The sequence below is a fragment of the Corvus moneduloides genome, chromosome 3, assembly GCF_009650955.1.
Source record: "Corvus moneduloides isolate bCorMon1 chromosome 3, bCorMon1.pri, whole genome shotgun sequence".
Taxonomy (NCBI): domain Eukaryota; kingdom Metazoa; phylum Chordata; class Aves; order Passeriformes; family Corvidae; genus Corvus; species Corvus moneduloides.
This window is the reverse complement of record NC_045478.1, coordinates 120,236,312-120,251,084: the sequence shown is the minus strand read 5'-3', so window position 1 is coordinate 120,251,084 and position 14,773 is coordinate 120,236,312. Positions and strand designations below refer to the sequence as shown.

General features: G+C 46.4%; 1 protein-coding gene and 1 long non-coding RNA gene across 4 annotated transcripts in view; one reads left to right on the top strand and one right to left on the bottom strand.

The window, feature by feature from the left end:
- Window positions 1–776: 776 nt before the first annotated feature.
- On the bottom strand, window positions 777–4,831 carry LOC116441653. Its single transcript, XR_004239208.1, has 2 exons — window positions 4,382–4,831; window positions 777–3,899 (listed from the first exon to the last, which is right to left on the bottom strand). It is a non-coding gene; the product is annotated as an uncharacterized LOC116441653 (long non-coding RNA).
- A 263-nt stretch (window positions 4,832–5,094) lies between these two features.
- Window positions 5,095–14,773, top strand: part of CCDC85A (coiled-coil domain containing 85A) — a 67,693-nt gene continuing 58,014 nt past the window's right edge. For all 3 annotated transcript variants that reach the window (XM_032103786.1, XM_032103785.1, XM_032103784.1), the window contains exons 1-2: window positions 5,095–5,891; window positions 8,450–9,365. In XM_032103786.1, coding sequence (XP_031959677.1) covers window positions 5,673–5,891; window positions 8,450–9,365 — 1,135 coding nt within the window. In that variant the 5' untranslated portion in view covers window positions 5,095–5,672. The remainder of the gene's footprint in view (window positions 5,892–8,449; window positions 9,366–14,773) is intronic.

The following is a 14,773-nucleotide window of genomic DNA, read 5'->3' as shown; positions in this document are numbered from 1 at the left end:
TGTTGCCTCTAAGGATCAGCCGTCAGCCCACTTGTTTAACCGTGGGCAGTTATAAAGCATGTTCATTTACATGAACCTCACTGAGATTAACAGACGGGTTTGGGAGCATGGGCCAACACCTGCAGGAGCAATTTCCCTGTCAGTTTGAGTGGCAGTATCTGTTCCTGGCTCAGGAAAAGATCTTTTCCTTACTCACCTAATCCATGACTTGGGGAACCTGGATTTGTCCCGGAGGAGGGGCACACAAGTCTACAACTGAAATAAAAGGCAAAGTGCCTACGTGAGACCTTCCAGGAGTTTTCATTCTATTACAGGTTCCAAGTCAAAGCTGCAAGTCTGGCTGAGCCGCAGCCACTGGCTAAGCTCAAGCAGGACGTGCTCATTGCTCTCCTCTCCTCTCCTCTAGGGCATCTTTGGTGTCTGTCCCGAGTCAGGGTGTGTTTAGTCTGCTCCAGATGCAGGCTTCTGTCAGCACGGTTGGGCTTGCTCCATCTCCATCCCTGGCCTTGTGTGCTTCTTCCAATTCCCTTGCATCCCATACAGGTTCTGTGAGCCAGATCAGTGCAGTCATCCACGGGAAAACCAGTCATTATTCATAAGTGGTAGATTTTGGCATTATTTTTTCATTGACTCACGAAGCTGATCCAGCTCACCACACACTTGCATGGTTGCTGAACCATGAGGAAGGTGTAGGTGGCAACAGGAGGAAGTTCACAGCAAACTTTGCTTTGTGAGAATTTCTGAATTTTGAAATACGGAGGTAAATTTTTCAACAATTTCAAGAAGAAAAATCTTTTAATGTAGTTAGTTTTCTTACAAAATAAATAGAAACTATTTACCACAAGCAGTTAATTAAAGGGGTTTAAGTTGCAACTTTCTGAAATTTTGAAAAGCTCAATGACAAATTCAAGCTGATCTTATCTCCTCTCTTCAGGTTGTTAATTTGAAAACTTTTTTTTCTAGATTTCTTTTATGTTTTCTCCTAGTTGGAATTACATGAACTTCTTTCTCTCTCACAAGTATTTCTGGGATGAGAAAAGTGCATGTTGCCTAGTCTGGTTTGCTCAAAGTTGGCTCTTTACTTTTACCTGTGCTCAAGTTCAGGAGCAAAACATGAGGATTCCATCTGTAAATGCTTTGAATACAAAAGCAGTCATTTTGACGACTGAAGGATTTTGTTTCTGGCCAGCTTTAGCTAGATGGCGTTATCCATAATATCCTTTGTGCAGTGGAAGTGGGCATGCAGTGAAGTAGGAAATACTGTGTGGATGGCCTGGTGTCAGACTATTAACTTTCATAGGTACCAACACTGTGAACACTGCTGGAGACTCCATTAGGAAAAGTTGATCTATATTGTATTGTAAAATGCATTATCTAATTTATGCTGGTGCAGTGACTACAGGAGTGGCAGTCAGGGCTGGAAAGTGAATCCTTTGATGGTGAAAGAGCTGGAGGAGGAGTGGATGGATCCTGTGGCCGGTAAGTGCTGGCACAGCTGGCATTTACGGCAGGGATCTGTTTTTTGTGACCGTGGGACGCTCTTTGAGTGTCAAGGACTGTTAGGAGGAGGTGTGATCCTCCTGGCCAAATAAGGCAAGAGCATTTTTCCAATGTGCTGGCAAAAGCTGCTGAGGAAAACTTTAACCTAGGATGGACAGAGAGAGCTGACTACAACAACACAAATGAGGGAGTAATGGACCAGACTGGCAAGAGATCCATGGCTGGGGTGCTACCATGGTGGAGAGAGGCTCTGTAGGGACAGGATGGGGAGGCGAGGAAGGGGAACTCTCTCCTTGGTTAGGGATGGGAAAGTGTGGAGCTCTGCCTAGGGACAGGGGATGAGCCAGCAGAGAACGAACGGGCTGCACTGGAGAGCAGCTGATGTTGGGGATGCTGTGTTGGGTGTCAGCTACAGACACATGACTGATGGGAAGAACATCTAGGAGCAACTGTAACTAAAATTACTTGATCTTTTCATTTTTAAAGCTCTCTCCACTGCCTTCCAATTTGGGAATGACATTTTTCAAGTCTGAACTCCTCTCAAAAGTATTTTTGGAAGGTCTGAACAAAAACAGTTTAGCCATCTTTGTGTAAAATGACTGCTAGGCAAGTACTTGGCTATGACATATTTTTGGCAGAGAGCTATTGAACAGCTTTAGGGCCTCACTGGAAATGTCCAAAAGTGTTTTTAAAATCATCAGATAATTATTATTGGTTATAACAATGCTTAGAGACTCCGCCCAGCAGTCAGAAACTTAAAGCACCGGAGGGTCTGGAGGCAGAAATGAAAAGCAAGTCCTTGAGGATATGCTGGGGAATTTTCCAGCAACAGTTGCTGGGTATCTGCATGTCCAGGGGTGAGCAGGACACAGCAGCGGAAATGTTTCTGAGCTGGCAAACTGTGGTCAGCTATGGAGATTTAATTGGCTGCGGATCCACATTGCTGCTGGCATTTGGCACGTGGTGTGAAAGGGCTGGAAGGATGGACAGGGACTGCCATCCCCCTTGCCACTGGACAGAGGCTGCAGCAATCCCAGCACTGCCCTCTCCAAGCTCATTTGCCCAGACTCTGCACTTCGGGCTGTGAATGAGAATTATTCAGGGGAGTATTGCAAAAATGCAGCTTTAATGTGAAAATTGCAGTGTTTGTTTTGGGGCAGTTGTGGTCCTCACCAGTGACGGTAGCAGCCCACGAAGAGGGAAGTACTTGGCATTTGATCAGTGAGGTGTTCTGTCTAAAAGGAAAGTTTTACATTTGCCAGGAGATGGGAGTAATTATGTTGCACTTCCCACTCCGGTTTTGATCTTGTTATGCAAGCATGAGCGAATGTGAAATTAGACCTCTCCTTGTAGAAACGTTCCAGAGTAGTTTCACTTGATACGTTTTTGCTTCCATTATTAGAGCTACACTTTTCCCCAGACTTTTGAAGTTTAAACTACTTCCGATGGCCATACTCTATGAATTCCCCTTGTCTCACTGGTGCCTGTACAATAAAGCTGTGTCTCCTGAAGACACAACTGTGGAGGCGTTCATGTTTGTGAGGAACGTGGTGTTCCCTGAAGCTGTTCATCTCACATTCGTGCTTTCTATGGCACCTTGTGATCAAAAGCTGTGAAATGCTGCTCCAGAGAAACACTGGTAACGTTGAGGCAAGCGGACAATCTTCCCTGAAGCTTTTGTATTAAAAAGCTTTTGGACATTTTTCAGTTAACTGTTTATTTCATGGATGGAAATTAATTTGAACTTTTAAAAATCCAATGTCATGTGACCTTTCAGCTCACACACTGCTGAATTAGAAGAAGAAGAAAAGCCTTTATTTATTGCTGTCTTTTCGCCAAGCTGTTCTTTTTCAGTCGCATTAAAATGGAATATATTTGGGCATAAAGGATGACAGCTCCTTTTCATGGCCTTTCACTGTATTTTTGCTGTGGCTGGTCAGATGCTTTTATCTCAAGCTTTGTTCTTTACAGTGGGAAAAAAAATCAGAGGATTTAAGAGAGTGATAGAGTTTTCAGAGAAAATAAAAATTTCACACAATACTTGGCACTGCTCAGGAAATGGGATTTCATGCTGGCAAAGCTCTGTGCTTGGTTGGAGCTCTTGTTGACAGTGATGGGCTTTGGGGTTCCTCCTGCAGCTGAGCCAACATGCCACCTTCCTGTGGCACAGGTATTCCTTGGAATAGAGGCAGAGTATCCTGAGCAGCAGGCTGGACCTGTGGGAGCAGCTCGAGTGGGATTCCCACGCCAAGACCCATCCTGGATGGAACCAGAGTGTCTGGCATGTGGTTGGGAAGCTGAAGGTACATGGAAAATGGATCAGCTGAAAGAACATCTCTGCATGGCAATTGGGAAAGGAAGACACGGAGGACTCGTGTGGTGAAAAGTCCAAGTGTAGCCTGCGAAGAATAGGAGCAGGAGAACTTTTATTGCGACCAAGTACAGCTGGCAGTTCAAGGAGAAGGTCAGCAGTAAGAACAAAGGAACCGTGTTTGGTTCAACCATTGTTGTAGCAACTTTTAAATAGGACTAAGAGCAGAAAATAATCCTTGGCTGGTCTGGTCCTGTGGCATTGGCAGGAACATGCCAAGGAAGCTGGCAGGGACAGCGACATGGGACAGGTAGAGCACAGATTCAGCAGCTGCCAGTGGAGAGGCAGCCCTGCTCACAGGGTTACAACCTCGTGATGTGCCAGTGTTGGCATTAACTTCTTTAATTTTCCCCTCAAGAACCAGAAATCTTCTTTAATCCTACATAATTCTAAAATTGCAGAACTGGAGGTAGTAAGGGCCCATTAAGCGAGGCAGCCTCCTCTGCCCGCAGGGGGATTGTTCAGGGGGAACTTGGTGATTGAAACATAGGGATTCAACCAATTACTCACCTAATAGTTTCAGTTCATCCACTTCTGCCTCTGAGATCTGTCGTCTCATCTTTCTTTGTAAGCAGCATGAATGGATTATCAAGTTTCATTCTCAAATCATCTGCAAGGCAGATTTATGCAGAGTCTTTGAATCTCTAAGCAAATTGGGGAATATGAGTCTCTTGCTTCACTGCGGCTGAATATTCTTAGGGAGGGTGTATCAGCAGCCCAAGCCTAATTCCTATGAGGGGCTTAGCTCATGGCATGCGACCTTCAGCTCGAGTGAGGAGCTGCGCTAAGGTTGGGTGCGAGCCCGTCTGTGCCTGCGGGCTGCGCTGAGCGCCGAGGCGGTGCCGCCCGGCGGTGATGTAATGTGACCTCTCGGCAGCCGCCCCACCGGAGCCATCGCACTGATGCGCGGGCGGCCGCGTTTGTGCCTCCGTTCCGCGGGGCGCGGCGGTCACCGGCCGGGACGCGGGGCCGGGAGGGCCGGGATGCTGCCGCAGGTGCGTCCGTCCCGCAGGTGTGTCCATCCTTCAGGTGCGTCCGTCCCGCAGGTGTGTCCATCCTTCAGGTGCGTCCCGCCCGCCGCCCCGGGATGGCCCCGGCCGCGCTGCCGGGCATTGGCCGGCAGGGGGCGCCCGCGAGCCGCGCGGGGCCCGCGCCGCCCCCGCCCGCACGTGGCTCGCGCCCCGCTGAAAAGCCGCGAGCGGCCCCGCGCCCGCCAGTGGCGCCGGCAGCGCCCGCTCCGCGCCGTCCTTCCCGCTCCTTCCCGCTCCTTCCCGCTCCTTCCCGCTCCTTCCCGCTCCTTCCCGCTCCGCCGGCCGGGCCGCGCTGCGCTGCCCTCCGCCATGGTGCGCGGCATCGGCACTTCGCATCTTCCCCTGCATCCCGCAGCCCGGGGGCGGCGGGTACCGTGAGAGCCACCGCGCATCCCTGCCGCTGCGGCGGGGACCAGGTGCACGCAGCTGGCGCTGACCTGTTGCAAGAGCCGGGCTTCCCTTGGGGATCTTTTGTCTAGGTCTTTTTTTCTATTTTCTTTTTTTTTTCTTTCCTTCTCGACGGGGGAAGTTTGCTTCCCAGTGTGTGGCCCGGCTTCCTCCACACCCTTTCCTCCTCCTTTTCCTCCTTTTTTCCAGGATCCGCTGCCTGGGGCCAGAAGGGGTCTCCCTCATTACCCCCGGCCCAGCGCTGGAGCTAGGGGCACCCCTTGGGCTCCGGGCTCGCCCTTTCCCCCGGCGGCGGCGGCGGCGGGGCGGCCCCGGGAGCGCGGGGAGGCTCCGCGAGTGCCCCGGGCTGCCGGGCCGCCACCATGTCCAAAGTGGCGGCGGAAAGTTGCGGGGCAGTGCCGGCCGAGGACTTGTCCAAGGTGTCGGACGAGGAGCTGCTCAAGTGGAGCAAGGAGGAGCTGATCCGCAGCCTCCGCCGCGCCGAGGCCGAGAAGATGAGCGCGATGCTGGACCACAGCAACCTCATCCGCGAGGTGAACCGCCGCCTCCAGCTCCACCTCGGCGAGATCCGCGGCTTGAAGGTAGCGGGGTGGGCAGGATGGGACCCCTGAAGTTTGTGCGGTGTCTCCGCGACCCCGCCCGTCCCGCCGGGATCGATCTCGTCAGGTGGATGGTCTGGGAGGAGCCGCTCCCGAGAACCGCATGGAAAGTGGATGAGGACTAGGGTGCATAGCATTTGATCCCACTTAAAAATCCAGTCTCCGGCTAGGAGATGACCAGCTGTTCGGCAGGCTGCGGGGTACAGCTGGTTTATGCTCTGCCCCAGTATTCTTTTGGGTTGATAAAAACGCTGTCACCTTTGTGTTAGACTTCCTTGGTTTTGACTGAGGTTAAATGATCCTGCCTGAAGTGCACGAGAAATAAGGGCTTGTGTAGCTCACGCTGTGAATCTGTCAGGCAGGCTGGTAGGCTGCTGGAGAGAGGTGGTCATTTCCCGGATGCAGTGCAGCATGTGGCAGGTGATGGCAGACCCTTGGGCTAGGGTTTGGGATGATCAGAATCAATCTCTAATTTATTGTCTGAAAAAGACATCTGGTAACATACCTCTGATCAAACCATTCCCAGCTGCGGACTTGTGCAGCCTGCAGTCAGAAGCAAACCAAGTCTGTAATAGCTTATCCCTTCTTAATTTCACTCTCTTGGTGGATGAGAAGCTTAGTCCCTAATGCTTCCCTCCTAGTTCTGAGGACTGGGAAGAAAAGTGTGACTATTTACAGAGCATCACCTTGCCTGTGGATTATAGACCTAGAAAGTTACCTTAAAGTAGGCAGGACTACAGAACATTTTCTGGTTTATTGCTTTGAGCATTTTCAGGAAATTCCTTCAGTGAGGTGAGGTTGGAGGGAAGGAGAGAAGAGACAGAGACGCAATGTGGACTTTTGAATTATTACAGGAAAGTGCATTAGAAGAGAGTTCTTCACTTGTAAATTGGCTTTAAATGACAATTATTGAGAAAGTGTCTTTGATAATAGTGTGGCATAAAATAAGTAGCTCGTGGAGGAAGACAGTTCCTGCCTCCCAAGTTTTTGTGTTCTGCAAAGTGTGAGTATGTGTGTCCCTTTGATGGTGTCTGAGGATAAAAACGACCCATCCATGATGGTGTTTAATAAAACTGAAGCTTATCTTTTAAATGTAAGTTCAGTTACAACAATAGCATCTTTCTCCCAGTTATGTGCAAGAGTGTGACATCATCTGGGTTTATGCATCTTCCAGATAACTGACAAAACACACTTAAGATGTGTAGGAAGGAGTCACGAATTCCTCTCTCAATTCCAAACTCCTTAAGTCTTGTTTGACTTCCGCCTTTTGTTCAGATGCCTCAGCTGGGGCTTTCAGAAAGAATCTGGGACAAGGAGGTTTTTTGAACCCTGTGTTGGTGTCTGGAAAGCTCCCTCCTTTGTCCTGGGTGAAATAACTGCACCATGAGTAAGAATGACCAGCTGGATGGCTGCCTCCTGCTTCCTGACTGAGGAATTGTGGACTTACACAACTCTTTTATTTCATTGTGGGATCATCTCAAACATCTCTCACTAGCAGAGGTTTTAAAGGACACATTATAGCCTTGTTGAATTTTTTTCTATTGTCAAATACAGGTTGAAATTGTTCAAATTCCAAGTTATTTTGAGGCAGAAATCAGACAAACGCAGGCATTCATGCACCTAAATCCAGTGGAGTTAAAAAAGCTTCATTTTCTTAGGAAACTGTCCTAAAATGGTGTTTCCATAAGACTAAATTTTTAACAACTGTGGCTCATCTCTAGTTGTAACGTCATACATAAGAAGGAATGAATATGTAGATGATGGGAGAAAGATAAATATGGTCACAAGTCCAAACTAGAATGATAAAATACTGAAAATGTTTTTATTCTGCTGTAGTAAACCCTGAGCATTTTTACTTCAGAGCATTTGCTTCAGACTGTTCCTCACTTAGGGAAGGGCATAGAATCACATACTTAATTTTATTAGGGGTGAAAAATCTATTTAAGCAGATTATTTCATTTCAGAGTGGTTGAAGCAATCCTGGTCAAGTGATTACTGACAAGGCTTTTTATGCAAATCAGAAACAAAATCCAGCAAACCCCAATTTTTAAAAAATCTCTAAAATGGTCATCTTTGTATGTGACTATGCTTTGGGGAGTAGGGAGTGTAAATGTTAATAATTAATTAATTGAGAGAGATTACAATTTCTGATGTACCTTGCAGTTTTATTCAGCAATAACTTGCAGGTGAATATTTCTCAGGAGAGCGAGATCATCATGAGAGCACTTACAATCTTTGCCCAATTTGGGAGCTAAATTACTCTGATATTTAGCATGAAAATTAATTAAGCACCCGAAACTTTTCTGCTGTATCAGAAGTTAGAAATTAGCTCCAAGCTAAGGGCAGTTTTTGCTGGACAGCAGCTTTGTTTGCTTGAAGCATGGTGCTGTTACAATGTGCCAGATCTGCACATGGAATTATTTATGCTTCACTGGAGTGCTTAAGTGTGAGTTTGCAGCAGTGCTGTCCGCTGGCCTGTGTAACAGTTTAACATCAATTCCTTTAGACACTCCTCTGTCATGACAATCTTTCTTTTAAAGGACATCAACCAGAAGCTGCAGGAAGATAACCAGGAGCTGAGGGACCTTTGCTGCTTCCTGGACGATGACCGGCAGAAGGGCAAGAGGGTGTCCCGCGAGTGGCAGAGGCTGGGCAGGTACAGCGCCAGTGTCATGCACAAGGAGGTGGCCTTATACCTGCAGAAGCTGAAAGAGCTGGAAGTGAGGCAAGAAGAAGTGGTTAAGGAGAACCTGGAGCTGAAGGAGTTGTGCGTGTTGCTGGATGAGGAGAAGAGTGGAGGGGCAGGCAGCCGGAGCTCTATCGACAGCCAGATCAGCCTGTGCCAGCTGACTGCCACCAGTGCGTACATCAGAGATGTTGGGGATGGCAGCAGCACTTCCAGCACAGGGAGCACAGACAGCCCAGACCATCATAAACACCACCCAAGCACCAGTCCAGAACACCTGCAAAAACCTCGGGGGGAAGGAAGCCCTGAGCACCAGAAACACAGGAGTATCAGCCCAGAGCACCTGCAGAAGCCCAGGGGTTCTGGCAGTCCTGATCATCACCTGAAAGGGCCGAGCCCTGAGCATCACAAAACCATTGTCAAAGTACCTGAACAACAAAAGCACAGCAGCAGCAGTCCAGAAACTATCCCAAAGCACGTTTTGAGTAGTAGCCCTGAACACTTTCAAAAGCAGAGGCCTAGTGGTAGCCCTGAGCATCAAAAGCACAGCGGTGGCAGCCCAGATCACCTTCAAAAGCACACACCGAGTGGAAGTACAGAGCACCTGCACAAGGTGAGGGGTACGAGCCCGGAGCATCTCAAACAACACTATGGAGGGAGCCCAGAGCACCTCAAACACCTCAGCGGAGGCAGCAGAGAAGGTACCCTCAGGAGACAAGTGACAGATGAGCTGTCCCCTCACCACAGGAGTTTGTACAACGGAATGAATGGTGGGTCAATACTTGTAGCAAAAGCTCACTTTGAAAATTGCTAAGGTAGTTTCAGTGCTGTTTCAGCTATTTCTGCGGCAGGAATGAGGTTTGATGTGAAAGGAAAGGCAATGAGTCTGGTGTCAGCATTATTCCTTTAGTGATTTAATTGGAGTACACCTGTTTGTCCATCCAGCAGGATGGATGTGGGGTAGATTAAAGAAGTAGGGGAAAAGTGCATTTGAGTGTTGGTGTAAGGTATCAAGGAGGAACTCTTGGCCCTGACCCTGCTCTGTGGTTGGTAGATGTAAACTGTTTGTCCCTAGGTGGATTTCTATTTGCATAAGAGAGGAATTGCACTATGTTTCTTGTCCTGCCTGTATCTGAGTCAGCAGAGTAGAGGTGAGTGTCTCCAATTTCATTTCCACCTTCCTAATCTACCTTGTCTGTAGCTTTAAAGATTTTAAAATTTCCTGTTTATTGATTGAAGGCTTCTTATGTCCTTTTCCATAAACTTTGGAAAAGATCCTGGATGAAGAGTAGGCTCAATAGAAATGAATGTGATAGCTCCTAAAGCTTTTCAAAGCTTTGAGTTTGCATATTTTTATTCATAACAAATTAAAAATTTAGGAAGATCAGAAGGGGTTTCTTTGCTGTTGTTACTGCTGCCTTTTAGAAAGGTTTCCAATAAACATGCCTTGTTTTTAAGAGCTGTGTATCCTCCCTGACGGAAATAAATTACTTGTCTTAGGAGAGTCACAGTGTAAGTATTTTGTTATTTGGAAAGCTACAAAGTTCAAACATCCTACTCTGCTGTAGAAATAGCTCTTTTTAGACTTAGCAGAATTCCCATAGCCTCCTGCCTTTTATTTCTTCCATGTGCCTTGGGATGTTTTCATGAAGGAAATTAGTGTCCTAGTTAAAAACCCTTTTCTCAGACCTTCACACAGGTTTGAAGTCAAGCTCTACAGAAAGTGATGATTTGGCCTTAGCAAATGGTCTTGGATGGAGTTCATGTGTGTCCATTTCATAAGCAGCTGTGTGCAGCTGTGTTGGCATCAGTGGAAGTGACCACTTGTTGGATCTGCTTGTGAGATGGGTGCCTTTGTCACACTGGTCCAGTTACTTGTTGGGATTAACTTGCAGAATGCCTTCAGTTAACCCCTCTCTGCAGGGGCAAATCCACATTGTTTTCAGTGAAATGTGTATTGTTGACAGGGCTGGCCAACCCCAACATGGTAAGTGTAGAGACTCCTCTTTTTAATGATCTTAAAATGATTAATAAGGTGAGTGTGTGACAAATACGTGAAGATGTGTAATACAGAAGTTATTCAAGTTGGTCTTGCACAACTTCCATTAAATGCTGTATTTCTTTCTCCATTCAGTTCTTCCTGGTTACAGTTAACCTTCTGTAAGTAGCATGAAATCTGGAACCAGACTTCCTAAAAAGGACTTGTTTCTTGCACCCATGATGTTCATCAGTCCATCACAGGTTGTGTAGGAAGGTGACCTAAGGTTTTAAATGTCTTTTTAAAACTCACAGGGGAGGGAAGATATGGTTTTTCTGCTGCCAACACTGTAGGCTTTCTGTTTGGTTTTTGTTTGGTTTTTTTTTTTTCCCCAAGTAGCCTTGTTAAGAAGCATATTCCTGACAGTGCAGTGAAAGCAGTTATTACTTTATTCCTGAGTTGACTGGTATCCTTTGTGCAGCATATTTCAGCTGTCAGAAGTTTGGACTCAGGCCACAAGGTGCTGGAGAGGGCAGCTGGTGCTTTGGGAGGTTCTTTATTGACTTTAATCAGAGCTTTGCCTGCCCTGTGCTTTATATAATCACTTTTACAGAGAAGTTCTCTTTGGTTTGACAACTTCTCTCACCAGAAAGTTGTCAAGCCTCTCTTCTTTCAAATTTATGTAATTTGATGCAAGCTTGAGGTTTAATTCTGACATCTGTCTGACCTTGATCAAACTTGGTAAAACTCTTGACAGCTCTGCTGTGAAGAGTTTTTAAACTTCAGGGAAATACTTGGTCTTCATGGCAAAGCTGAACCCTTCTGGATTTATTTTGTGTTATTTTGTGTTTTGATTTTGTCAGCTACTGTAAAGTTGTGGGGAACAGTTAATATGGAAGTGGTAGAAGTGCTGGCCATTATCATTTTTTATTGTTGTGAAAGTAATGTGTAAGTCTTAATTTGCGTGTTCTGTGTGTACCTGACCCTGCCAGCTGAATGTAGGTGATAAAAGTCCTGATCTTGCTGTAAGGAATGCTGAAATTGTGACAGTGGGAGTTAGGAAATGGCCTGAAAACATGGCCCTAAACTCTGATGAGCAATACAAAAGGACAATATTTTGATTGTGATCCCAAAGTCATGCAGTAAATATATCACATTGGTGCAATCTAGTTTGTTTTCAAATTTGGAGTATCTCTAGCTGGCAGATGTTCGCACATCTGTGTCATGAGTTTGTGGGGCACTTCTAAGCTTATTGTAGTTCTTGCAGACTGTCGTGTGAGCAGCAAGAGCGAAGTGTTGGTGACCGTCAGTGGTGAATGGCAGAGACAAACATGTTTTGATATTTAAAGGAGTAAAACAAAGTATTTTAACTAGGTAGTCAGAATTTACCAGAGTCAGTACAAGCCTGTTCCCATCTTGGTCTGAACTGGACTCTGAATCGTATCTGAGAGGAGAAGTTATTCCTCTTCATGCTGTCAAACCTCATTCAAAAAGTGCTGTACTCTCTACCTGGAACTGGTGTTCCTAATTGGAAGCATGTTTGTGAACAGCCCAGCTTTACCTGGAGAAATGGGAGCTTCTAGCAGCTCCCATTTACCTGGATTTGTGATCCTGTCAGCACTTGGTGACCACAGGGAAGCAGTGGATTCCACAGGGGGGTGTTACCTCTCCCAGAACTCGGGCTGTACATAAAGATGTGTGGGATGGATTAGAGAGTTTGCAGGTCCCTGACAAACTGGAGCTGCCGTCAGAGCAGTTGCAGTGTAATATTACAATGCCATCAGAAATGTGATGTGCAGCTGTAGCTGCTTTGCAGGATGTGTTTATGCATTAATCATTGGGGCTTCATGCATGTTTTAAGCTATGCAGGAAGTTACCTCAGCCTCTCCCTCACAGGCACAGCTGAAGGAATAAAGGATGAGGTGATAACATTTCCTTTCATAATTCTTCTCATCTTCTATGGTCAAAGGTTTGATCTTGGTATTTTTTCTTGTATGGCATGTCAGCTTTCATTTATAAGATTTATAACACTTTGAAAAAGCCTTCTACTTCATGGTTCTACATATTTTTCTGAAATTAGTGTCCTCAGCCTTTGGAGTGACAGAAAATGGGATGGGAGAGCTAAGTTTGGCTTGGTGCCTGTTAATTGAAAACGTATGTATTTAATTCTAGAGGTTTTAACCAAGTGAAACATGGCAACAATCTTTTGCTGTAATCACACCAAGATGTTCTGGATAATGAGAACAGAGGTATTTGGGATAGAAAGATTGCTGAAATTAGATGAGAAAATACCAGCAGTAAAAACATTTTGAAGAGAGCATTAATGCAACCTAGAAGAATACATGACAGTTTAGCTCTGACACAGATGTCTGAGGTGTAAGTGCCTCTATAAATTGATCAGCTTCCAGCATTTGCAGTCTAAGTGTTGGTTTTTTAATCTAAGAGATTTATTTTCAACTTTCTATTTTAAGAAGTCCTTTGTTTTGCTCTGAGCTTTGACTTTTGTGTGAAAGGAAGGTATCCAAAGGCTTTCATGTGTGCTTCTTGCTTCCTGCTGAGGTTATTAATGAAGAGAAGTTAAACTGCTGACTAACACCTCCTGTGCTGCTGGAGCTGTGAGGGCTCTTACAGAACAAACGCAGCATCGCCTCTCCTTGAGCAAAGGTGTTTGTAGGCTAAACAGAGACTCAGCCTAAATTTTGGACACTTTCTCTCATAAATGCACTTGTGAGAAGGAAAATGAAATTAGAAAATACTGCACTGAGTAACAAGATGAAACTGCAGTGTGACTCCAGAGAGAAGAAAACTCACAGCAGTGTTACTGAGTTAACTGATACCCTCTCTGTGCAAACAGCTCCCCTTTGCTGGCCAAAGAGTGGGATGATGTCATGTTTCAATGTATGCTTGCTTACACGTTATGTTTCCTTAAGTTGAAATGCAAATAATCTTCCTGCCATTAATGGCACTGTACAGCACTCTGTGTGTGATTTGACCTTTCCTGGTGGCACCCACGGCTGCACATCTTGGAGCCTGAGGCAGCATTTCTTACTTTTCAGACTGTGACCAAAGGCTACAAGGATTGGTAGAACCTCTTCCTTGCCAGTAAGAAGTGACCTAGTGTTTATTTCAGGTATTTATTTTTGAAGTGTGGAGCTCTGAAACTTTGTCATTCAGAGTCTTTCAGTTGAACTCTGTAGGTTTGATGTCAGACTTGTAAATTGGTCTTAGCTGTTCCACACTGTAAGAGAACTGGGGCATGAGATGTGAATATGGATGTAACTACAGCACACCGCATTTATTACCCAACTCATTTTTTTGTGGAGTGATTTTTCATGTTGAAAATGTGTTTTGTAGTAGCAAAACAATGAACCTACTAGAAACCCGTGTTGTAGGACTTTTGGGAGAGGTTTACAATTACGTATCCTTAACTTCACTGACAAAACTTGTTTTGATTTGAATGTTTTAGTGTGCGGTGGATCATCCTTTCAGCAAAACTCTTGATATGTTAATGGTGGAGTGATGCCTCTCCTTATGGAGAGAGTGGCCTGATTTCACACGGTTGTCTGGATGTTCAGCACTGATTCCTGCACGGTTCAGAGGCTGATCCAAGTAGCAGGCAGGTGCTGGGGGCAGGGGTTTGCTGTTTGGTGCTGTGGCTCTGCTGGCTGCAGTGGGATGCGCAGGCAGGGCTCACCTGCGCAGCCCTTCCTGCTGCAGGACTGACAACACCCCAGCACCTTCTGGGAAGTCACTGCTTCCAAGTTTTATGTGTCTTCCTTTCTCCCTTATGCTGCATATCCCGCTACACAGGCGACTCTGTTTTGCAGTGAGAACTTGATTAATTCAGCCGTTCTTTGATGGAAGCAAGAGGCAGAGTAGGGAATAGAGACATTACCTTTAAGCCATAACCAGTGTACCTCGTATCTCTGGGAGCAAGGTCCCTGCTAGTCCGTGAGAGGGGTGTTAATGAGGTGGGAGACAGTCGGTGCTGTCAGGGATTTGGGACCTGGTCCCCCAGTTCCCGCAGCAAAACCCCCTGCGGTGACTCCCTGCAGCACAGTGAGCAGGGCCCGTCCCTCCCGAGCATTTAACCGGGATGGAGAGGAGGAGCCGTGCTGGCTCCATAATTGGAGATGTGTGGCCATCCCTCGCGTTTGGAGTGTCTGCTGGAACTTCCTGACACCTGTCCCCGGAGCTCCA